The 25,725-nt window shown below is 39.9% G+C and overlaps 1 protein-coding gene across 1 annotated transcript in view; it reads right to left on the reverse strand.

The window, feature by feature from the left end:
• The window catches only part of LOC133126282 (piezo-type mechanosensitive ion channel component 2-like), a 127,154-nt gene that overhangs the window by 60,546 nt on the left and 40,883 nt on the right, over positions 1–25,725 (reverse strand). The window contains exons 4-5 of the mRNA XM_061238321.1: positions 15,626–15,668; positions 462–624 (exon numbers count right to left, since the gene is read on the reverse strand). Coding sequence (XP_061094305.1) covers positions 462–624; positions 15,626–15,668 — 206 coding nt within the window. The remainder of the gene's footprint in view (positions 1–461; positions 625–15,625; positions 15,669–25,725) is intronic.

Consider the following 25,725-nt stretch of genomic DNA (forward strand, 5'->3'; position numbering starts at 1 on the left):
GACAAAACACATAACAGCTCTTTGGTCTTGTTCTAAAAGCCACTGGGGATGGAGCATACAAGGTAGAGGAAATGAGTGTGTGATGTCACACAGTGCCGCAAACACTGTCCATGAACACATTGATTGTGATTGATTCTGCCAACGTCAATCAAGGCTGGGTTTATTTTTATATCAGAAGCAGCTGGGCAGTGTATGTAACAGCCTGTAGTGTAGTGGTTCAGGCACATGACTGGGTGGTTCAATCCCTGGTGTAGCCACAATAAGATCCGCACAGCTGTTGGGCCCTTGAGCAAGGCCCTTAACCCCTCATTACTCCAGGGGGGACTGTCCCCTGCTTAGTCAAATCAATTGAAAGTTGCTTTGGATAAAAGTGTCAGGTAAATAACATGTCATGCAATGTAATGTAGTGTAATGTAATATAACCCCAGGGAGGTGTCGCAGAGGGAGGGCACATGGCTCACCTGGTCGCCGGTTTCGAAGTCGCAGTTGAACTGTGCGATTTCTTCAATGGGTGGCTTCTCTGCCAGACTGCGACACAGAAGCCAAGTGACCAGCCCGGCCACGAACATGCCAATGTCTGGTATGAACACCCTGATGCCGTTTCCTGCGTCCGCCCCGATCACACTACAGAAAGAGGGACACGCACTGTTAGACAGACACATACCATGTAAAAAATTCACGCTTTTTTTCTGACGCACAGAAATTTTTAGTTCAGGGTCAAGTTTTAGAAAACACAATCTCACAAACTCCCTCAGCCATTTATAAGTATTGCTCATTTGTTTGCATTTTTGTGTACTAAAGTTTGATAAACAACCCTTCACTTTATTAGCTTGTAGACTTCATATAAACATGGAGAAAGGACCTCCCACAAAAAACCTTCATTAATGTATTAAAATCCACTCAAAAAGACATGGAGATAACAAAAATGTTTCTCCATAAATCATGAACCCTAACACAAAATAAGACTTTGAGAATGACGTACAGTAAAAAAAACATTTTCATGTCAAGAAAAAGCCATATATGATTTAAAGTCTTGACATGCATTCTAAAAACCAGTATTGCCTCACGTCAAATCAGTGAATATTTTCATTTCACATAACAGCAATCCCACTGAAATTTGAGAACAAGAATGATTAGGTAGAATGCTTACAAGATCGTGTAATAGTGTGGTGAACTGCGGACCCCACAGACAGCAACGCTCAAAAATATTTCTGTTCCACAACAGAGAAAAACAAGGGAGACTCTCAATGTCCTCTGCACTTCTCCTGGTCCACCTGGTTTTCATTTCCTTGCTTTGTGAGGCACAGGCTCTTGAAACCCGCCGGGCCTTAGTCCCCCGCTTTATAAATGGCTTCAGTGAAAATTAAAACAATCAATTCCCAGAATATCCTTTAATGTCTTAAAAATTTTATCTGAAGCTGCCAAGAGATGTGCAACAATCTACAACTTTATACAATTTAAATGGAGTAATTTATAACCAGTACAAAAAAAAGAATATGAATTTGACACCCACCAATTACCTGGGACAAGAAAACATCACATATAACCTCACCATAAACCAATGGAATTTCAGGAAACTACTGTGCTGTTGCTTGGTGGAGTGCAGGCAGAGCAAGATGCGTGTTAAAAGATGTGTGCAGAGATCAAAGACATCTCACCCTAAACACACTTTACCACCTGATACCTGATACCTTTACCACCTATTTGACACACCAGCAGCAGATTATTTATGGTTGCTCTATGAGGGAAGAGACAAAATATCAAGGATTATCAAATTTGGTAAGGTAAAGAATGTGGAGAATTTTTGTATTAGGTTTTTTGTCTTTCAAAAGGTGAAACCACATGGCTCATTTAAAAAGCTGTTAGTCTGTACAGTTTCTTTTTTATAATCAAAGTGATCAGGCCCATGTGGTGACTCTGTACAGAACACAAAGCTTGTTGAAACATTGGTTGCTTCAAATGCTAAATGATTCTTTGGATACCCAATTTTATGCCACATGGACACCTGGATTCAACACAGAAAAACAAGACCAGGAAACTCAAACTCATCTGTTGGAAGTGAGCGATATTTGCATCGTAAAATGTAATGAACAGTAGACCTGCTTGAAAGACACAAGCGAGCATGCTGATTGGCCCGTGCCACACTAACCCTGTGTAATGAAGCCTCTCTGTATCTTCATGGTTTGCGCTATTGGTTAAAAGTTCCTTTCATCTCAGCAACCCCATTAATAGTAAAACTGCAAGCAGGCACAGACCCACAGACACAAACTTCCAGGTGGTATTAATATGTGCAGGTAATGCTATGGCATAAGCAACCATCTTTCTCTGCACAGTGAACAGTGAGGGGGTTACAATACATGATGCTGTTTGCTATAATATTTCTGGTGTATTAATTAGACCAATAAGGCTATTCTAAATCAGCCTTGGGTTGAAACAAATTGTAAGTGTGCAAGTTACTTGCTTTCCTTTTTTAACACAGTACCTTATGGCAATACTTAAAATTATATGATTCGTTCATTCAGAAGAATAAAAAAAAACCCAGAAAAAGCCCTACATAATAGCTACATAATAAATAAAACCTTTCTGTTGAATTAAGGTTCACTGTAAAGCAAACAAATGTTGTTTATGTAGATTTAGGAATAGGCACTATTCAGTAACCCGAACCGCCAATAATCTGAATAGCTACATGTAGGTTGTCAGCGGACACCAGCAACCAGAAGTTTCTGGAAGTCACGCAGCATGTCGGTGAGCGTATCAATAGGGCCAAAGAGAAGGCTGCGGCTCGCCACCCCTCCAAGGCACACAGCGAGCCTCCAGCTCACAAATACCAGAAAACTACAGGGAGACGATGGCCGTCTTTGGTACGGCCAAGATGAATTCGTTCAAACAAACTCCTGCAAAATAGCAAGAAAAAATAAGAACTCTCCAAATAAGCTTGAGATATAGGTTTCGCCCGGTTCTGGCGCTTGCACAATGGTCCGCCAGTGTGCTAAAACCAGATACGTGCTAATTTTCTTCACCGAATGCAGCTGCACAGATGGAAGCGTTTGCTGATGCCAATGGGCGATTTTATCAGAATGATTAATTTCATCAGTTTGACTTAAGTGGATCAGTTATTGTAGCCAGTTACTGATTATGTAACATGTGGTTTCAAACAGTGTTCTTTAATATCAGAGATGTGTCTGCTCCTCTTGCAGTAAAACAACATCAGCCAACGCAAGAACAAAGAAAACAGTCCACTTACTGACACATTATCAACATGACAACTGTTCAAAAAGGCCACAAAAATACAGACTAATTCATGGCTATAAAGCACAACATGAACCTGTGCTAATCTTTGATGCAACCAGAAATAATTTTACACCATGTACTGTACAGTAATTGACTGTATTAATGTCCATGTTTCTGCAACCTAACTCAAGTCTCAAACTTTGCAGAGGTAATTCAAGAGATAATTCATTCCAGAATGCTTCTATGCCAAAGACACAGTTTACATAACAGGCACACTGTGGTGACCTGTACACACTGTGCAGGTCTGAAAATAAAGCACGTTTGGAGAAGAGGACTCTTGCGGCAAGAATCGTCTATGGCTGGATGGAAAGGAGAAACAGCGGTATGGAAGGAGCCTTCAAGAAGGAGGAGAGAACAAGCATAAGAGAGTAGGCGAGGTGACAGAGGAGAAGATTAGATTCAGGAGTACTGGGCCATGGGTGTTGGGTCAGAGCTTTCATAAAATAAGGATGCATGAAACTAATTATGCTATTACTGTTCTTACTGAGAGAAAAATATTCCCTCCTTCTTCAGCACATTTCTGACCTTAGATAAAGGTACAATAGGTCATTTCGGACTCCTAACAGTCAAGAGAGGAATTGCAAAACCAGACAACCTCAAACCATAATACTGTTTATGCTTCCCACAGTCTATGAATATAACGCGTAATATAAATCGTTATTACACAGTTCAGTGTTCACTGTTTTGGAAAGCTGACAGTGACAAACGCAACAGAGCATGCTGTCTTTTCGTAGTGTTCTAGTAAGAAAATGTTTGCTGAATAGGTGACTTTATGAGTCAATTATCTTGACTTTGGTGTGCTACACAACACTATTTATAGTTTTCACTTTAGCTAACAACTATATTGTGAGCAAGCTGGTTATTTGGCTGCATAACTAGCTGGCTATATAACTAAGATATGATAGTCTACCACAAACGATGCAACTTACAGTTAGCTTCCGAATGCACAACTATCCACCTGAAGCACAACGCTATGTTCGTATTGCCTATATTTTATCGTAAATTTGTCAAGCCAACTAAAGTTAATTTGCTTCTTGCTAGTTTCAGTGATCGCTTGTCTGGAGTGAAATTTGGACTGCGACGCAAACAATCAGAATAAGCCCCCAGAATGCCATTGGCTGTGGCAGTTTTTCAACCAATGAGCTTTAATTGCTGTACAGCTGTACAATGTTTTGATACATTTGACGGCCCTAGAAATGTACTTTGAAACTCGAATGTAAGGACTATAAACACAGGCAGAGGGTGAGTCAAATGTCAGTGAGCCATTTTCAATGATAGGAAGGGATTTACAATGCTCTTGTAACAATATTTTAACACAAAAATCGTACCTATTGTACCTTTAAGGAGAAAAAATATAAATATATAAATAAATATATAAGGAAAGCTAAAAACACTTATGTACAGTTGTACATTGTGTTGGTGTCTGTGTATGTGCGTGGTTCAGATGTGTTGGTTTACTGCAGAGCTGATTTGTTTTACATTAGTGGAACGAAACAGAATAAAAGACACTATTTATTCATTTTGTAATCGCAAAAATAATATCTCCATCTAAAAAATAAATACTAAATCTTTATTGAGGCAAGGTAGTGGTTAAAGAAAAAACATGTGTGGAGGAGCAATACGAGGAAAAATGACCGAATGGCATATCTTTATTTGGGGGAGCGCAGTAAAAAAAAAAATAAAAATGTTGCATAAATATTTTTTCAACTCCTGTCAAAATGGATTTCTTAGAACTGCCTTAGCATCTGGCTGCCAAGAAACTGCATGAAATCTTTCAGCAAAGATGGTCTCTCCCCACTTGCGAACAAACACAGAAAACAGAAACCATCACGGCTATCACTGCAGCAAGACGATGAATAGGCAAACAAGAAATACAAAGGGCTAATTACTGAGGAAAACTCACGCTGTGATACAGTACATCCGGCTGAAGACATAAAACCTGCGCATAGCGGCAGAATGTCTACTGGCCAAAGTCTTTAAAGGCCTAAACGGGAGCACTGGGTTTAAGCTGTGTGAGCAGCAGGTGATCGGCAGCAAGCTTAGCGCCGCTCCATGTGTGCAGCAGACTATATGATGCTAATAAAATAATCATGAGCTGGTATCTCTCCACAAAACTCTACTGGCGGACCACACACATACAAATATATTGTGTTTTATTCAGGGGATTCAAACACAAACAGATGAGAATTCACAAGTTTCTTTTTTTTACATCTGCACGGCTTCATTTACAAATGCCAGATGAACACTCTCACTCAACACCCAACTTGGCATGAACATTCCAGAAAGTTCTCAGCTGTGTTCTTGCCCACCACTAGTCACACATCAATTCCAGGATTTTCATTGGCTGGCCAGGATCAGAAGCTGTATCGTCTGAATCAGCTGAATCTGATGTGGTAATGCGGAACTAATCTCCTGATATTTCCATCTTAGGACCAACAAAAAATCAAGCCTTCGTCATATCAGTGTCCTCATCCATTAATATCAATATACAACTGAGTGGTATAAGGGGCGGAGGCACCACTGTAATGCGATGGAGAAACAAATTCTTTCAAGAATCCTCAATTAGGAGAGTAAATTGTTAATGGTTCGGCTTCCGCCACTCTCAGAGCCTAAGGAGTCTGAACAGTGGAAAAAGGATGTTCAATATGAAGGTTCCCGTACTTAGAAAACCACAGCTAATACGATGATTTCAAAACTGCCAGACACAGTACAGTGTTCAATGCAGCAATGGCAGAACTTAAAAAACAAGCTTGCCAACATAAAATGAGACAATCATTTTCAGAGTGAGAGTTACCAGGCAAACACCCTCAAGAAACCCACTCAGGTGACATGAAAAAAGGTGCTGCACCCTTCAAAACATGTTTAGTGCTCGGTGCATGCGTACATGTGGAAAATGGTAAATGGTAAATGGTTGGTTTGGAACATTCATAGCAGGCACATTCATAGCTGTAATCAGACAGGCTGGTTTCAACCTGTTTTTTGATAAGAAATAAAACAGAATAACACTAGAATGTGAAGGCATAGAGATGTAGTGGAGAACCATCCCTGCTCAAAACTGCGATACACAACTCGAAACCTTCTCTTAAGACTCAAGCATCAAGCATTTAGAATTTTGCTGTGCCAAGCAGTTCTTACTCAGCTGTGACTAACGTTCTTGTTCTTGAATCGAATGGCTTCAGAAAGAAGTTTTCTATGACCGTTTCAGACAGAAGGGCCCACAATGTTCAAACCCATGAGAGAGAGAGGGCATGCGACAAAGGGACGAAAACATAGCGGGGGTGTGGAAATTAGAGCTGGGGTCTGTTTATTGTAACTACCTCCTGACACCATCCAGGACGTGGAGGCGACTGGTTCATTTACCCCTCGTGTTTGCTCTCCCGCAGCAGGGGCAGGAAGAGAAAGCCACACTACCGCACACCAGCCAGCCAACAGGTACCGCTTTATTTCTCTTATTTTACAAACAAATGTAAAAAAAATTATATAAAGCACCTAAATAAATATTTTGTGTTCTTTCATTAATGCAGATAGATAGGGGGGAAAAAAGCAAAGGCCCGTTATTTTGTCTGTTACAGCACCCATCGATCTACCAACTTTTCTATAATTAAAAACTAAAAAATAACTTTAAATAATGTTCCAGCTGTTATGAATGACAGTCCCATTCCACAATGTTCATCAGAAATTTGGCGGCAAAACAAAGGAAAAGGACAGGCCCATGTCACATTTGCACAACGCTTCTGTCATTTCGGTATTAATCCTCGAGAACAATTTGCTGTTTAGACATTTACACATGAACAAGTGCTCACTGGGCCTCACCATTTCCACCCTAATCGCTTGTATAGCCATAGTTGGTTGGCACGACTCCCCCGGCCATTTCAGGGCACCTTCGCCAAAAGCAACACAAAAACAGTACCACAATTCAGACCTGAAACAGTTCTGCCCTAGAGCCACAGCCCCTATCATTTTCTCCCCCTGAGTCTTAATGCCCTGGATTTAATCGCTGATTTGAGAAAAAGGTAACAGATATTAATTTTGTGTAACCCCAAGTTTAATAGAAAACACATGTGCAATTAGCATATTAAGTGGCGGTAGAGCTTACAGGAGTTTGGCATCTTGCGTTATGGGACTCAGGGTCACTGGACAGACCTCATTTTGACTGCACTGTGAACTATGAGGCAGCCAGCAGTCTGAATTGGCCTGAGTGTTGAATTAAACGCAACTAACGTAAATCTTGTTTGTTTTTCTTGAATTCAGCCAAGTACAGCAGGATAAGAAGCCAGGTTCTAAATTCGTAAAAAATGAGCACACTGCTCACAGCCAGAAGCGGTAGACAATGACTGAAACAGTAGGTCAGTGCTTCAGGCTTCTGCATGTGAGGTTTCAAAGATACCAACAACAAGGTCTGGATGTAAATTTCCTGAACTGGCATACACGTTCTGTACATCATTCATGTGGCAAACTTATCTACAGAGACTAGAACTTGACCGCTTAAGTATCACCATTTTTCTTGACACCAGCCAAAAAATGACATACACCAAATAAAATGGTTACTATTCTTGAACCGTTTTAGCTACAGGCATAATCCTGGTGTCTTCTGAAAGGTAACCAGAGTCAGACTCCAAATATTACTATAACAAAATTACAGAAGCTCAAACACAGTGAAAGTGGAAGCATTTTTTCTCACTGAAAAGATTTTCTGTTTTTTACTGAATACAGATTATTATAGTGGAGGCTGGTATGCTTAGAAACACAATGGAGCCAAGTCTCAACACTGGATAAATCCCTATTCAAATTGGAGGACAATATCACCAATAATGAGCATTCCGCATTGCTTTTTCTAATCAAAAAGAATAAGTACAATAGTCGCAATAATACCATATTGTATATTTTTATATTCATTGAGGTCCATTGATTGAGGTTTTTTCAAATGCCCAACCCCCATCAACAAGTCAAACACATTACATAATTTCACAAGGTATTTATTATTCAAAAGCAGGCTGGCTGCTTATGTATAAGCATACTGAATAGTAATACAATATTTTGACAATGTAATTAGACGTTCACCGTTATAAAATGGGGTCACGGCACTGAAAATGCCCTCTATTGTGCTGTCAAAGGTGTTTCCACTGTCTTCCTCAGGAATATTCACTCAGATGAGAGATTCCTGGGAACTCCTCCAAAGGAAGTCCTCTATTTAGATGTAGGCATCACAAAATACATTTTTTGTTGCAAAACGTCAACCTTCTACATCAAAATCTCAAACACTGGTTTTGCCAATGCGCAACAGACTTTTAAAAAACTGTTATGCAGCCAAAAAATCTGGTGTTGCTTGGCTGCCCACAATGTCATGGTCCTTCATAATTGATATCACACCTGTCAACCTCAACCAAGCATTGAGAGAACTTTCCACTGCTCATAAAAGAGAACAACATCAATGACATCAAAAGCTACTTTACCGATGCCCACTAAATGACTGCAATCATTTAAAAACCAAAACATACACAACATCCAAGACACTAGCATATTTTCCAGAATGATTCATAGAAATAGCCTGATCATTAAATAGCAAAAATATTCCCCTGAAACATACAAGTAATTGGTAAACAATAGAATGTTAATCTATGGTGTAATGATTCCATTACAACTACAACAACTTTGACCAAGTGTTTACAATGGGTAAACTGCTTTTGGGATTTTTATCTTGAAAATGCAAATAACCTTTTTTTGCATTTGTATTATGTCTATGATCAAAAACAGTGGTTGATTCTCAATTTTTATGAATCCAACACCACCTTATTTGAGCGAGGAATTGGTTGTTTTTGACAACAGGGCACAGTCTTTCGAAACAATAGAGGAAATGTTGATATGATAAAGAGGAAATCAGTCTGGCCCTCAGGCTGACAATGGACTGAAAAGATCTGCACAAAAGGCTGGTCTAACTTGATTGTGGGATGATCCCACATTTATCTTCATGAGAAAGGAACTGAGGGCAACTGTTGTTTCTTTAACACTTGCAACATAGACCAAAATCACATTCTCCCAAACTAGAAAATACAGCATTGTTTCTCTCCTTCAGATATGAATCCTAAATTATTTTTACCTATATCTCAGTCCTAACTTGTGATAACCTCCATTCCCAGACATCTATTTTTGGAACACATCGTTCTCAAGGGAACTGGATAAATATCAGATGCAAAATACACAGAATGACGGCAGGGGATTATTAAGCTTTGACAGAAAAATAAGTAACAAATCAAGTGCAGAAGGGAAATTTGGCAATGAAATATGATATGTAAAATGTTTTCCTTGGTAAATATCAAAGTTGGAAATATGAACTACAGTCTATTTAAAATATACTGGAAGAGACTCTGCCTTTGACTGCAATGAACTCATCTCACTGTTAAGTGACTCTGAATTGAATTAAATCTATTGAACAAGAACTCACATTTGTATAAAAAGGCTCTTTGTAACATAGAAAACTAAAATAAGGCATTAAGACATTAAGTACATGTTGGAAGCAATGAACTAATTCCATCTCTGGGTGTTTTGTTTATTTAATGTGATGTAATTACATGTTAATGCAAATATTTAATCAGTCAATCATGTGGCAGCAACTAAATGCATAAAAGCATGCAGACATGGTCAAGAGGTTCAGCAGTTAATGTAATAATTTATTAATATACTGTAATAAATCATTAAATATAGCCTACAAGCACATATACTGTAGGTACATAGATAATGAGTAATGAATATTTGAAAAATACTTCCAAATAAAGTACACATTACACTATACTCCGCTACCAAATGTTCAAAGATTAAAACAACACTTTTTATAACTACATAATTCCTTTTCCATATTCAACTTCAAAATATGCATGTCCAAACAAACTTATGGACCTTATTTCTACAAATACATGTACTTTCTAAATGTATGAATGTCTTTTATTACTAGTATTATTAAATACATAACATTGTGTATATACTGTACATTGCATTAAATTCCATTTCTAGTTCAGTACATGAAATTAGCGTGGAGTCCATTTTGCCTTGAGCTATTCAGTGGTGCTTTTTGGAAACAGAGTCATGCTTGTATTGTAAATGCTCTCTGCTCGCTGCTTTCGGCCAGAAGCCTGCATCTGTATTAGCCAGACCGTAGCTCCTGCAGGAAGTGTGACGCTGCACAGCCAGGTAAATTACAGGCAGCGGGCGGAGATGCCCTGAGTAAAATCAGGCTGGAATGCATCACAGGCCTGCAGGTGTTGACAATTACAGTCTAACAGATGGAGAGCTGGACGAAACACCCCTCCGGTGATCAACTCTAAGTCTGACTCATTACACAGTCTGGGCTATCTAGGGTAAGATCAAATTTCTTTCTGTAAGTGCAATGAAACACACACTAGACCTACGTGAAGAGGATATTTACATACTAGTTACACTGACTGCGAGATAAACTCAAAGGCGTGACAGAATCCAGATGTGACCAACAATCACGGCATTGTTCTGCAGTATCACAGTATCGGTGTTGCCAAGACACTTTGGGGAGTTTGTTTTGACCACTGGAGCGATAATGTTTGCAACATACAATTTGCCTTGATGTGTTTTGCGTCTGTCACAGTTCCCGCCTCCCTCACTTGGACACGTATTCAGAGTCTGTCAGAGTATATCTGGCTCATTAATAGTGATGGCACTCAGAACCTCTGTGGTAAGTAATACACATCACTCAGCGAGCACAACAGAGCCTGCTGCTAGACAGGGATTCATCAGTGTCATCAGGCCCCTGACTCACAGAGCTCCATGTGGCAGAAAAACTTGCATGGGGGCAAACATCCTCAAAAGGACTATGGGCAGATACAGTAGATGGTATAAAATAGGCTATATAGCTACTGCCTAAGGTGCTTGACTGTGACTCAGAATCTCGGTGGTTCAAGCCCAAGTGTAGCCACAATAAGATCAGTGGATCTGTGGAGCCTTAACCCCGCATTGCTCCAGGGGGAATTGGCCCCTTCTTAGTCTAACCAACTATCAGTCACTTTGGATAAAAGCGTCAGCTAAATAACTGTAATATAATGTATTATGCTCAGAAATGCCTTGCTCATACAATGATATCACACTACAAGCATGATGTTTAAGTTGTTCTATTTAAATTCAAATTGAAACCCATAAAAAGTGGTACAGTATGTCAGATTTAGCAGAATGCAATACAAAGGCCATTATACACAATGTTCACAGCTTATTCTTTAGTCAAATAAAAGTTTCACAAGAACAGTGGTAAAATGCTCTAATACTGTACGTGCGAGTAATATAATGAAATTTGAGTGTTTATTATACAAGATGATCTATGATTTCTGATGTGGACCATTTGAAACTAAACTGCTCTTGAATTCAAGAGCATGCACGATGTGAAAAGCCACAGACTCATGGATGGATGAATGAAGTGAAATGAGTTCCCAGCAATAGCAAGGTGAAAGCACTATTGCCCACAGCATTGCAGTTATGGAACTGCGGAGTGAAGAGTGCTACGCTAACGCCCCAGTCTCTGGCTCATGACCTGTGGCAAACTGCAGTTGGCATCTACACACCGGGCACAGGCTCAGACCTGAACGGCAAATAGGGACACACCTGTAGGAAGGGCTCGGTTACTGTAATCATCACTGAGAGCAAGAAAACCCTTCAATGTAAACGTCTGTGAAAGCCAGCCCTGCTGTACAATCCAGCTATGCCAGCTTGAAAATTGAGCAGTTCAAGCTGGTCATAAGCTGGTCTAGCTGGGTCTGAACTGGTCAACCAGCTAATGCTGGTAGCTTGTCTACCACTTGTCTACCACTAATTCTGGTAGCTGGTCAACCAGCTATTTCAAAAACCGTGCTGAGCACAAGCTGGACGGTTGTCACACTTTTTTATCAGTGTTTGGCTCTGGGAATTATTTTGTAAGTCATTCCCTCCAAAAGTGAAACCTTCAGTGTCAACATTATGGCTGCTGTGATATGATTTCTCTCTCAGGAGATGACAGAGTGTACCAGCCCTGCTGTCTCCAAGGGTCATGTGAGTGCAGCATTTTTTTTTCTGAGTGCTTGCTGGAGACGTTCCACTCCATTGCCATTCAAGTTCTGCAGTGTGGGCCTCAGGCAAGCTCAGAACAAACGTTTGCACTTCAACAAAAGTCTATGCGGAACAGATTTTTAAAATATATTAAACGTTTGACACTAAAAAAGCTGAACATTATTGTTACTCACTGTAAAGTAACAAAATTACAGTATTGGGACCACAAAACATATTTTTTGGGTTTTCCACTGCACTTCAAGAAAATGGATTTGAAATAAAACAATGAAGTTTGAGTGCAGCCTGTCACCTTTAATTTTACAGCCCTGTATATACATAGGCCCCCATTTTAGAGGAGCAAAATGAATGTGCCAAATTAACATCATCAGATATAAAATTGTACTTGGTTGCAAATCCTTTGCATTCGATAACTGCCTGATGGCTGTGACCCATAGATATCACCAGGCTCTGGGTATATTCCCTGGTGATGTTTAACCAGGTATGTACTGCAGCCATCTTCAGTTCCTGTTTGTATCTGGGGCGTTTGCTCAGTCTTGTCTTTAGCAAGTGAGACGCCTGTCAATTGGATTGGATTCATGATGGCTGATTGACTTGTCAAGAAAATTCTACTTTTTGGCCCTGAAAAACTTGGCTGCTTCAACAGTATCATGAGGCTCACTTTACTTAGTTTATAGGTTTAGATTTATAAATACATTGACTCTGGAAAACTACTAAACAGATAAAATAATTAAACTAGAAAGAATGCACTCAGTAGAGTGCAGCCCTCTGCCAACACAAAACAATCTTGACATTTCTTGGAAATGTGGTCATTACATTTCCAGATATGTTTGGCTTGATGGCGGTGCTAGAGGAATGGTCATAGGGACACTAAAATCAATAGGTCTCTTCCACTTGGTAACATGACTGTGCACAGCAAATCTCGGCAAAGTAATATATTAAATTGCATAATGCATGTTAACAGCAGTGGCAACAACACAGAAGAATTGGCAGAGTTGTCATTTATCCAGATGACAATAGGATGCCCAGAATATAATGATATATATATTTCATAAATAAAAATAATAACCTTTATTTTAAACCTCACCGTTATCCCAAACAGATGCAGGATAAATACGGAAATCTATCCAAATAGCTAACACATTTGTCAGCAATGCACAATTGGCTAGTTCCAGAGAATAACCACAAACATCCGTTGTTTACAAAAGTTCATCAAGGCATTTGGAACAGAAAAACAGGCTTCTTGGGTCTCGGACAAATGATTAATTGCGACTTTTTAAAGGGGATTAGACAGTCCACTCTCCCTGTGCATTGTTTTCTTTATTTAGAAAGCAGAAAAGGTAACAGATTGAGGATGGATCATAGCTCAGATGGTTCCATGGCAGGAGATCAAACCAGGGGGGAAGGGGCTTGTATACGGCTTGAGAGCCAGCTGTCCACAAGTCTTGCCAAATGTAAAAAAATTTCAACAATGCAATCTTATGAAAGACGTGAACAATTAAAAATATGAAGCGATAATGAGTTCGTCATTTGGGCAAATCCTTAGTCATTTGAACCTCACAGATGTATTAAAAATGTGTTTTTCATTGAGGAAATAAAATCCAGAGGAGAATATCCTATTGGAATAACAATACCAGGAATTTATAAATCTGCCTTTAAAGTGACAAACGCACTTTGACCCTGGAATGAATAAAAAATAAACCTTTGAAAAGACTATCCATAGAACATAATTGCAATATATTGAATTGAAGTTCAAACACATTCAGACACAAAATATGATAAATTATCAAAGTAAACAAATGATAAATTCTCATATAGTCTGGATCCTTTCATTTAATAGCTGGTGTTATAGCTGTAGAGGGCATTTCTTGTCATGCTCTGTTTACCACATACCAAGAAAAATTTCATGCAGGTTTACATGAAGGCAATCGGAAACATCCATCCATCCATCCATTATCTGAACCCGCTTATCCTGATCAGGGTCGCAGGGGGGCTGGAGCCTATCCCAGCATACATTGGGCGAAAGGCAGGAATACACCCTGGACAGGTCGCCAGTCTATCACAGGGCACACACACCATTCACTCACACACTCATACCTACGGGCAATTTAGACTCTCCAATCAGCCTAACGTGCATGTCTTTGGACTGTGGGAGGAAACCGGAGTACCCGGAGGAAACCCACGCAGACACGGGGAGAACATGCAAACTCCGCACAGAGAGGCCCTGGCCGACGGGGATTCGAACCCAGGACCTCCTTGCTGTGAGGCGGCAGTGCTACCCACTGCACCATCCGTGCTGCCGCAATCTGAAACAGTGTCATAATTTTCTTCTTTCACATCTGCCAATTTCTGTATCATATATGTTACAATATGTGCAGTCTGCATCAGAAAACTATCTAAGAGGCTCATGGAAGTAGTTCAACTGGCTATCAAACTACTCTAAAAGTGCTTTCAGCCTCAAACAAAAGAAATATGTACCTGAAAATATACTGCAGGTGTAAACTACTTTGAAGAAACACTTTTTTTAGTGTGCCTCGTCAATGCTCTGAGCCTGAACTTTTAAATCATTATTTTATACCTCTCAACATGGTCCTCAACGTATTTGCTTATCTCAGGAGTGGTATACCCAAATGCAAGTGTACAGTATAACTCTACTCTTACACTTAAGAATATCTCTTACGCTTTTCACAGCATTCAGAAAGTAAATAAACTGCTCTTAGTTCTGAGATACACTTAGTGAGCACTTTATTAGGTTGACCTGTACACCAGCATGTTAATGCAAATATTTAATCAGCCAATCATGTGGCAGCAACTAAATGCATAAAAGCATGCACACATGGTCAAAAGGTTCTGCAGTTTTCTTAGGCCAAACACCAGAATGGCGATGAAATGTGATTTAAGTGACCAAACTGCTGATCTCCTTGGATTTTCGCACACAACAGTCTCTAGAGTTTGCAGAGAATGGTGTGAAAAAATCCAGTGAGCAGCAGTACTGCAGAAAGAAACGCCTTATTGATGAGAGACGTCAGAGGAGAAGGGCCTGACTGGTCAAAGCTGACTGGAAGGTGACAGTAACGTAAATAACCACACATTATAACAGTGGTATGCAGAAGAGCATCTCTGAACCCACAATTCGTCAAGCATCTAAGTGGATAGGCTACAGCAGCAGAAGATCAATAAGTCAAAAAAAGACACCTAATAAATACCTAATAAAATGCTCAGTGAGTGCATATTAGAAAGGCTCATAGTCAGACTTATTGTAGATATATCCCAATCTTACCTTTCGAAACCAAGCTGTCGTATTGACTTCTCCCATGCTGTACCTGTGAAAAAGGCAAACAAATTCAATTTAATAGGCTCATGGAGATATGATTTTCACATAACTGTCCAGGGTAAACATACAATACTGATAATAGACGCAATATACAATTTCAGACTGTATCATACAACAAAAACTGAGCTTCATTAGATGTGTTTAGCTGCTTTGGTAAGGTCAGTGCATTTATATAACAGTTGATCTTTGCAAGTTAAATATTCCCACAATTAAAAGTAGGTTACTTAGCAGTACACAAGTGCACAGCAACCATGAAAAGCCTACAATGAACCAAATAATATTTACTGCATGATTGGAATTAAATTAAAAAGGGTCAACGACACATTCACCACCATTTCTCACAGCCACCACAGGGTTTTCATAAATGATCTGTACACCCCTTAGTATAAAATGCTAATATTAACTAACATGTTGGATGGAAATGCTAATGCTAATGCTAATGCTAAACGCTGCTAATGCCTAGGGAGCAATGCTTCAGGTTCAGGACACAACATGTCGACAAGCCTCAATCAAATGAATCACTACCCTTTCAGAAATGTAAACCCCCTTGGAAGAAACATCAACATTGCATGAAAACCACAACATGACATGGGATCCAAAATACCCCAAAACCTGTAAACTGTGGAAGTACTGTAGATGTTATGTATATTACTAAATTATTAATATTTTGTGGTCTTGAGAGCAATGCCACTTTGATTCTGATTTTGACCCCGGCAAAGGCCGAGGTCGTCTAATGTCCTCTTTGGGCACTGGAAAAACGGCCATTTGGCAACAATATCTGCTTTCGTTCGTCTCCGTTTCCTCTTCGACATAGTTTGGGTCAGGCTTGCATTTAAAAATAAAAGACCTGTCCACCTACACATTTATTTAACTGCACCCAAAAGTGAGTCTGTCCCTGAGCCTCCTTTTGATGTTTACAAGGCCACTTCCGTGTATTATATTCGCCTTGAGGGAAACCCAGCACAGCTGAGGCTGGCTCCTGCTTTATTTTACTGCCAAACTGAACACAACAGCACCTCAGTTATCACTTGGAAACATAACCTGATTGCAAATGCCCTTCCTGCACTAATTAATTAGCCATGTGATGAGGTGTTAAATCGCTGTTATGTGGGCCACCATTCCTGAGGGCAAGCCTTGGCTTGGCTTGGCTTGGCACATGGTAAGAGCTCTAAGTTGTAATAACAAATCTTCACAAGGAAGGAAGGAAATAATCATTTTTTAAATTTCCTTTTGTTTGAACGAATCGAATCGGCTATTTAAATCTGATGTTTCGCTTATCTCACGAGGAACTAAATCAAGGAGTTTACTAAACGAGTCACTCACATCCTAGGATAAATGTCATCCTTGAGTGCACTTTGTGGAATATGCTGCATTTTCTATTCTTAAACCTAACACATTTATAAAATGAAAATGTAGCACTAAACAATAGGATAATTGGACTCAATGGAGTCCTTTTCACTTTGTACTTAGAATTTAGAATAACAAGTGTGGCAGTGTAGCCGAGTGCTCAGGGAACTGGGCTAGCAGCTCTGAGGTTGTAGGTTTGATCCACAGGGGAGGCAATACTGTCGTACCCTTGAGCATGGCACTTAAGCTGAATCTCTTCAGTAAATACCAAGCTGTATATTAACTGCATGTAAAAGAATGTAAGTTATGTCAGTTGCTCCAGATAAGAGCGCCTCTGTTTAGTGCTGAAAATGTGTACAATCAGTGAATAAAATGGCTCTTGAAGAAGAAAAAGTAACAAGATAAAAATATTATTTGACCAAGCACTCAGACAACAGGAGATACGCAACTGTGCAATTTCCGCTTTTTATGAGTCGTGCTACCGGTAATGGTCTTCAAAAATGTCCTTCAGGTGGATCGAAGAAGGCAGTAATGTTGCTAACAATATTAATGATTAGGAAAAATGATTAGGGAGAGCCACTGCAATACTTCAACTATGGAATAGCAAGTAGTAATGGGCACACATATACACCCATAAGACAGTGTTACTTGTGCTCTAGGATAGGCCATGACTGCCTATAGTCAAAACTAAATATAGAGCATACTAACTTTTGGAAAGGAAATTCGCTTTACAATAAAACAGGAAACCAAGTTCTGTACAATGTGTGTATTGTCTGTTTATAATGATCTATGACTGCTTGACATACTCATGAAGGGTTTGAAGGGTTGGGCAATGTAAACAGCTGGGACTTTGCATTGCCCTACAACCCCCCCCCCCCCCCCCCCCCCATCCACTGCACATACCAGATCAACATTAACAGAGAAGAGAATCTCCTTTCCCATCAAGTCTTACTTTTACAACCAGTCACATCCTTCAAGGACATATGCTGAACATATGATGCCTCCTTCTCTCGGCTCTTGTTTCTTCCACTGCCTGCTCAGTGTCTCAAGAGCTATGAAGTAGCTTTTGATAAAACTATGATATCCGTCGGAAAGAGGCTCTGAAATTCTCTCAAACAGCAATTTGCACTGAACTTTGAGATCCGGCTTGAGGCAAATATTGCTTCTCATAACATTATGGGCCTTCTTTAGGGTATTTAAATGCAGCTATTGTATCAACTGAAAGACCAACCTACCAGGTGCTTACTGACAGAAGCTTGTCTGAAAGTTTGGGTGTATTAACAGTGATAGTATATACCATTGTTGAATTGGAAAACTACAGAGATATCAAGGTCATTTTTAATTCTCTGGAGACATACTGGGCTAGCAACTTGCCACTGATACTCAACTCCCCTTCCTGCACTTTTACAGAATCGCACCCATGTCTGTTTCTTGTTGACTATAACCACCGTGCCTGACCGCAATCACAAAATAATGCCAAAAATAATGCTTCATTGCAAACATTGAAACTGACACTTGTGAAAACATAAAGGATATATGAGATTTTCTTTTGTTCTTTGATGAAGCTGGCTTGCGGTTAGTGGCTCAGTCTCTCTGCTTGTTCACCCCCTGCTGTCTTGAATAAATGTGATTCTGCTGAACCAACCTCTGAAGCAGAGAGCAGAGAGTTTTCGTGCACACTGTGCAGGTGGAAAATGGGTTATTGAACTCTTTAATATTAACTCGGTAATAAGTGTGATTTTGGATTGACTTCCTTGGCCAGTTAGGATGCCTGCCATGTTCTTGTGCTTTGAGCATCAGGCCTAATGCCAGGGATGTTTTCCATGTTGCTAGTGCTTATGCTCCTTCCCACCATCAAATGAAGCCCTCTGTCAACATATTGTATTGCAGCATACTACCTGACCCTTCCAAACATCTGAAATTCATTTTGAGCATTCCAAATGTTCACTCAATAGCACCACACACCACTGAGATCCTATGATTAAAAACTGCTCGTGAAGTTTTCGGTTGTATGATGCTCGTTCAATATAGTCTTCCACTTCAAAGACTACAGAAAGGTCAGAATTGACCATAGCTACAAATAGTAAAATTGGGAACAAAAATCTGTAAAAAGGCTGAAAGTAGCACTTTCTCAGTAACTTAAAAAACATAAAAATGGAAGCAAAGCACTTCATAGTTAAAGGGACAGTGTATGTTTTGCTGTATAAACTGTCTTTTGAGGGCATCTATCCAACAAAATGTGAGATAAGAATAACTAAGAGGATTAGCATGGTAAGAGCGGCACAACCCTGTTCCAGGAGCTCTACCATTCTGTAGGATTTCATTTCAACCTTAATTTGGCATACCTAATTCTACTAATTAGCAGCTCAACATGATCTCTAGTTGTTGAATAAGGTGTGCTTTGTTAGGGTTGGAGTGAAAATCTAGAGGATGGTAGATCTCCAGGTTTGGGCAGTCTTGGAATTGGTGGTAAGTTTATAGGTAGACCCCACAACAGGGGTGTCAAACTCCAGTCCTGGAGGACCACAGTGTCTGCTGGTATTTGTGGTTTCCTTTCAATCAGCAGCCAATTAAGGCCTTGAGAACAAGGTGTGTGGACTCTAAGACTTTGAAATTCATCTCTTATGCTGACGCACACCAAAAAGTCCCTCCAGGACTGGAGTTTGACACCCCTGTGCCACAACCTTCAATCATAGGCCAAAAGAACCACTGTGTTCCATAGAGCAACGTATCTGCTTGTCTTTGTGCTCTGAAATGTTTTCTTCGCCAACATACTCGCTGATTGAAATTAAGCAAGTCAGTTTTGTTGGCCACATTCTAGACACATTCCACATTCTACACACGTTATTAGTGAACACATGGGAATGGTTCCATAAACCGTTAGTCTGCCTACAGGGGAGTGAGAATGTTGAATTCAAATTCAGAAGGGGTTGGATGAGGAGATATCACAGTAGCATGAGCTTGGAAACTGCCCATTGAGGGAGCAATAGATCGGGAGAAGATGGGACCTCATTACAGCTGGGTTGAATGGCGCTAAGAAAATGGGCCTGCACAACCTGACTATCAGCCCATTAGTGAGGAAATTACACATCCTTAAAATCTAAGTGATTGCATCAAAGTCATATCAATATACTCTGTAATGGTTACATGGGTTATGCCTTTGAGCATGGATGTTCCAGTGTTCTTTTTTGCCCCCACATGAAGATGCATGTTAATAACAAAATCGAATATTTGGATTTGTTGATTGTTGAACATGCTGGATCTCCTACAAGAATATAGCTGCAGATTCCACTTAAAACACTCTGTTGTTAGTAACATCTTCCCAGCAACCTATCCCGTGCATACTTTTCTTTTTAGCACTTACAAAAGGATTTTGGGGGATATAAGTTGCTAAGAAGCAGCCTGCATTGAAAATAAATAAACAATGTTTGAGGGAAACTATTTGACTCAAGTAATGCATTACAAAAGTTTTCATTTTCAAAGCATATTTGTTTGAGATGTTCTAATCTAGAGCTAAACCATCAGTTGGATGCCCTTTGCAACCATTCAATTGTAATGGCGTATTTATGTTTTCATACCATTGACAAGAAAATTACAATTTAAGCCTCATGCTGTTACGACATGTGCACTCAGAAAAGTGCATCCAAACTAAAACAATAACTTCTACTGTATCTGCTATGAGCTTAAGAGTTTACAAATGTGCCTTTGTACAGTTTCCTGTGAAGGATAAGTTTTTACCAAGGGACAGTTGCAAATATGTGCTCACTATTATTTTATGTATGTAAGAGTATTATGGATAGAGAGAAAATTTAGCTTGGAAGTTTTCTAAAAGCTATACGGTGCATATCAGCAGAAAGTATACTATAAGTTATTCCATCTGTACATATATCTAAAGAAATACATTTGTATATATAAATGATAGCTTCCCACAGACGCACAGCACTGTATCGTGTCTCAGTCTGCCCTGGTGCACACGTTCTGTGAGGAGTATGTCTCTTTCTCTGTCTTTCATCTCCTGCTGGGACTGACGTAGTAGACATGTTCTGGACATGTGATCATGTGGGAAACAAAAGCACAGCTGTGGCTAGAGGCATCTGTGCACAATGGGCTTATACGTGGAAGGAAGGAAACACACAATTTTGTATGAAAAAATGGAAAGCAACTCATGAGACTCCAATACTATAAACAAAATGACACAATGAAAAAGTATGCCTGTTTTCAGCGGTACAGTGCAAAAGTTTGTTAAAAATTTCCTTCCCCCCCGACACCCAAGTCACCACACAGATCTCTGCCTGCTTGGCTGATATCTCTGCGTGGATTTCCCACCACCTGAAGCTCAACCTTGCCAAAACTGAGCTTCTCTACATCCCTGCTAAGTCCTCTCCGTCAATCAACCTCTCACTGACTGTTGAGGACTTTGTAGTTTCCTCCTCCCTTACGGCAAAGAATCTTGGGGTGACACTTGATAACTGCCTCACCTTGGCTCCACAAGTATCCTCCACTGCCAGAACCTGCAGGTTCTTTCTGTATAATATACGCCGTATCCGTCATCTTCTGACGGAGAAAGTCACCCAGCTCCTAGTCCAGGCACTCGTCATTTCCCGCCTGGATTACTGCAACTCCCTCCTAGCTGGTCTCCCAGCGTGTGCCATCAAGCCCCTCCAGCTGGTCCAGAATGCTGCAGCCTGCCTGATCACCAGTCAGCCCGGGCTCATGTCACCCCGCTTCTCATTGGCCTCCACTGGCTTCCTATTGCCGCACGCATCCGATTCAAGGCCCTAATGTTGGCATTTCAGGCTGCTAAGGGGACTGCCCCACCTTACATACAATCCTTGATCACTCCCTACTCCCCAGCTAGACCACTCCGGTCTGCCAGCTCTGGTCGCCTTATGGTTCCTTCTTTACGTGCACCTGGCGGTCGAGCTGCACGTTCACGCCTGTTTTCCGTTCTGGTTCCTCAGTGGTGGAATGACTTGCCTACCACTGTCAGGACAGCAGAATCCCTCCCCCTATTTCGACGCAGACTCAAAACTCACCTTTTCAAACTCTATCTTAGTCCGCCCTCCTGATTTCCCCCGCCCCTCCTTTCTGATATCCCTATCCTTGTCTAGAACAGTTTAGAACAGCATTCCATGTGTATTTTCCTAGTTCTGGATGTGATGCTTTGACTTATGGTGGAACCTATGCACTTGTAAATCGCTTTGGATTAAAAGCGTCTGCCAAATGACAAAAAATGTAAAATAAATGTATAATTTTGAATGAATAATTCTCATAACAAATTAACATTTAAAACATACATTCAGTGAGCACTTTATTAGGTAGACCTACACACCAGCTTGTTAATGCAAACATTGAATCAGCCAATCATGTGGCAGCAACTAAAGTCAAGATTATGACATGTCGATATTGCGATGAAGTTCACTTCTATAACTTTGCAGATGCTTCTTACATCCCATAATAACCCCATTCACGGATTTACCATTACATTCACTTCAAAATGTCATGGGCTACATTCCAGGCACAGGTGCAAATAAGTGTGAAGATAAGTAAGATTTAAGCTTGGTTTCTGCTATGATAAATGCTGCTATCAATTAGATATTACATTAAATATAATAAACAATATACAGTAATTATCTTGTGTTGACTGAACACAAAGGTGGTTACACAGCCAGACCAGATGTTTACACAGATATCTCCATGGCTTTTCCTACAGCACATGGATTACGCTCTTTATCATGTCAATGTTTTTACAGTAGCGATCATGTTTCTTCTTTTAAGGATATAAATGTTTTCCTGTTTCATTGATGTTCTTCACTGAAGATCTGTATTCCCAGACTTTCAATGGCCAAGGAAAACATAATAGCATTGCCAGGCGCAGCTAAATCCGTTACAGATATACATTCATGAAGGACAGAAAAACTCAAATGTAATGCTCGTAGCGAAGAGACATACAAAAATCGATGGTTTTACATGACAATGCTGTTAAATAATTAACAATGCGGTTAAATAAAAAAGGTTGTCAAGGAGTAGAAAACAGTATTGTTTTGGGTCTTCCGTTATTATAAAACGGCTTCCTGAGTGCTTCAACTTCCCTGAATAATAAATCCCTCAGAGAAAGTCAAAGCGTAATTTCTGATTTAAATTTGGAGAAGAGCAGATTTTTTTTGCAGTAGCACCTGAGCAAACTCTAATGAGACAAAATCAATTCCTGAAGTACCGTACCATGACATTAACTCAACTAAACTGCTTTTCTTTTCACAAACCTATTTTGAATGTGATGGGGACCGCAGGAAGGAGAAGGGTGCAAACACAGCTAAAACGTTTACATCGCAAGGCTGAAGCCCATATATCAGAACTTATGAGTAAAATGCCTGCAGTCAAGCAACTACAACAGAGACTAAACAAAGGTTTGGCAAAAGGATAATGTTAGAAAATAGGCATCCATCAAGAATCATGATTTACCAAGTTTATTGTGCATCACTGACATAGCGTCATGCCACTGACAAGAGAATAGCCCATTATACTTTTTTGTTAATATTATTTTTAATTATGAAAAGCACTACATAAGTAAATGTACTATATGGAACTCCTCTGGAGACACATCGAATGACTTATTCTTTAAGAAACTCTCCCTTTTCCATAAACTAAAAGAGTTCCTAAGAAATACATTGTGGTAGGTTATATATTTATATTTAACCTCATGTCCAAATGTTCTTTTTGTCAGCAGAAATGATCGACCATTTAAACACTATTATTTTGTCTCTGGTGAAACGTTGCAGTATATCTTGTTTACTATGACTTCCGCTGCGACCACTGTGGTGAATACAGATTAAGAGATGAAGGTTTGCATGGTGTATTTTTGGACTGACGTGGGTTTTGTATTCTGAGGAAGGTGATTCTTATCACAAAAATGTAGCTGTTAACCACCAGTCAAATTCATGGTTGGACCATTGCAGTTGTTGCTGGCAAGTAAGTCTTCTGTGTACTGTTATATGAAGTCCTCCTTCTGAGGAACTGTGATTCCTCAAATAACAGGAAGGGAAGGGAAGAGAGCTCTTGAACTGCCATATCTGTAGTTATCTCGCTGCTTCTTTTGCAGCAGCTGGAACACTTTGTTGAATGGTGATTGTTTTAATTGGTCGTCACCAGTCCTCATCAACCTCTTATCACCCCTCACATATTGTGGATGCTCTCAAGAGTAATAACATATGGCCATATTATCCCCTTATAAGCACCTGACACTACAAGATAACAATATGTTGTCCTGACTCACAGTTACAAGACACATGGAACAAAAGTGCAAAACCCTTATCTGTGAGAATCATGCCTAACCTCGGGCTAAACTCTGAGATGCGGTTTAGCCTTAGCATGTTACACACAAACCATGATTGTAATAGACAATCAAAGTGAAGCATGATTGCTGGATAAAATAGCTCCCAGGTGGTGTATGTAGTCCTTGGTGCAATATGACCAGGAGTATGATGATGCATACTGAAATTGACTACATTGCTTCACCCAGGGAGGGAGAGCTCCAGTTGACAGGGTTTCCCTAACCTCAAAGTGCAATAGCGACAGCTCATAATGAGTATTACTTCAATGCAACGACTGCACGGCTCATCTTGTGGACTCCGGAAAGAAAAGAACAACTGCTGGTAGCTCTGTGCTTCAGAGGACTCACATGCTAGTTCACACTTAATTAAAACAGGATGTTCCAGTATTTGGACAAGCCCATAGATAGGATTGGCCAGACCAAATTTGGAGGAAGTAAAGCTAAAATATTACTAATTTCACAAGTGACCTAATGTGACAACAAGCCATATTTACTCTGAGAATGGATCTGTATACTTTACACTTTAGTGTCCTTTGCATATGTAGTGGCTCACCTGGAATATTTGTGTACTTGTAGATATAACATAGTGATGATTGATTGCCATTTTCACCTCCTTACTATCACCCCATGGGCATAATTTGAATATTATTTTTTCATTGACCTAAGGAGAATTATTGCCGATTCTGCTTTTGGGTTCACTGGATCTTTCTCCAGAGTGTGGGAAGCGTTATTCATCTCTTTTCATCCCTGCACTTTCCTTGACTTGCCGACACAAAAAGACCTGTCGTTTTCCGAATCATATTAGTTTACCATTCCCTTTGGTCAACTGGGTCTTGCATGGCCATGAACACATTTTAATGATGTCAGACTTATTTCCTGCCAACAGTGTTGGAAGGAGATGTCATTTTTGGCACAGCTCTGGTTTCCTATGTTGTAAAGAGACACAGTTTAAAAATGTCAGCACAAAGCAGCAAATTGGGAGATTAATTGAGTAAGGCAAGCAGAATTCATCTCATGAACCGCAGGGTGTATAGAAAAATTATGTCTGGTTATCTTGTAACCCACATGCTGTGAGTGAAAACCGCATCTCAAGAGCTCACACTTTCCTCTGAAGCCATCCTCCAACCACTAAAACAACTTTTTGTGGTCACCACCACTTTTTGCACACTACTGTACTTGTCAATACTTAATATAAAACTACATATTTAGTTTGAAAATGAAATAAGTATGCATGCATGGAAAATGAATGCTTAATTAATTAGATAGTACATCACATTAAATATAATGAGTGCTATAACTGCCTTATATTGATTGAAGATTGAGAAGGCTATACAATATTTACTTTCCAGCTTTAGGTGGGAGAATTTGT

The sequence above is a fragment of the Conger conger genome, chromosome 4 (assembly GCF_963514075.1).
Source record: "Conger conger chromosome 4, fConCon1.1, whole genome shotgun sequence".
NCBI classification, from domain to species: Eukaryota; Metazoa; Chordata; class Actinopteri; order Anguilliformes; family Congridae; genus Conger; species Conger conger.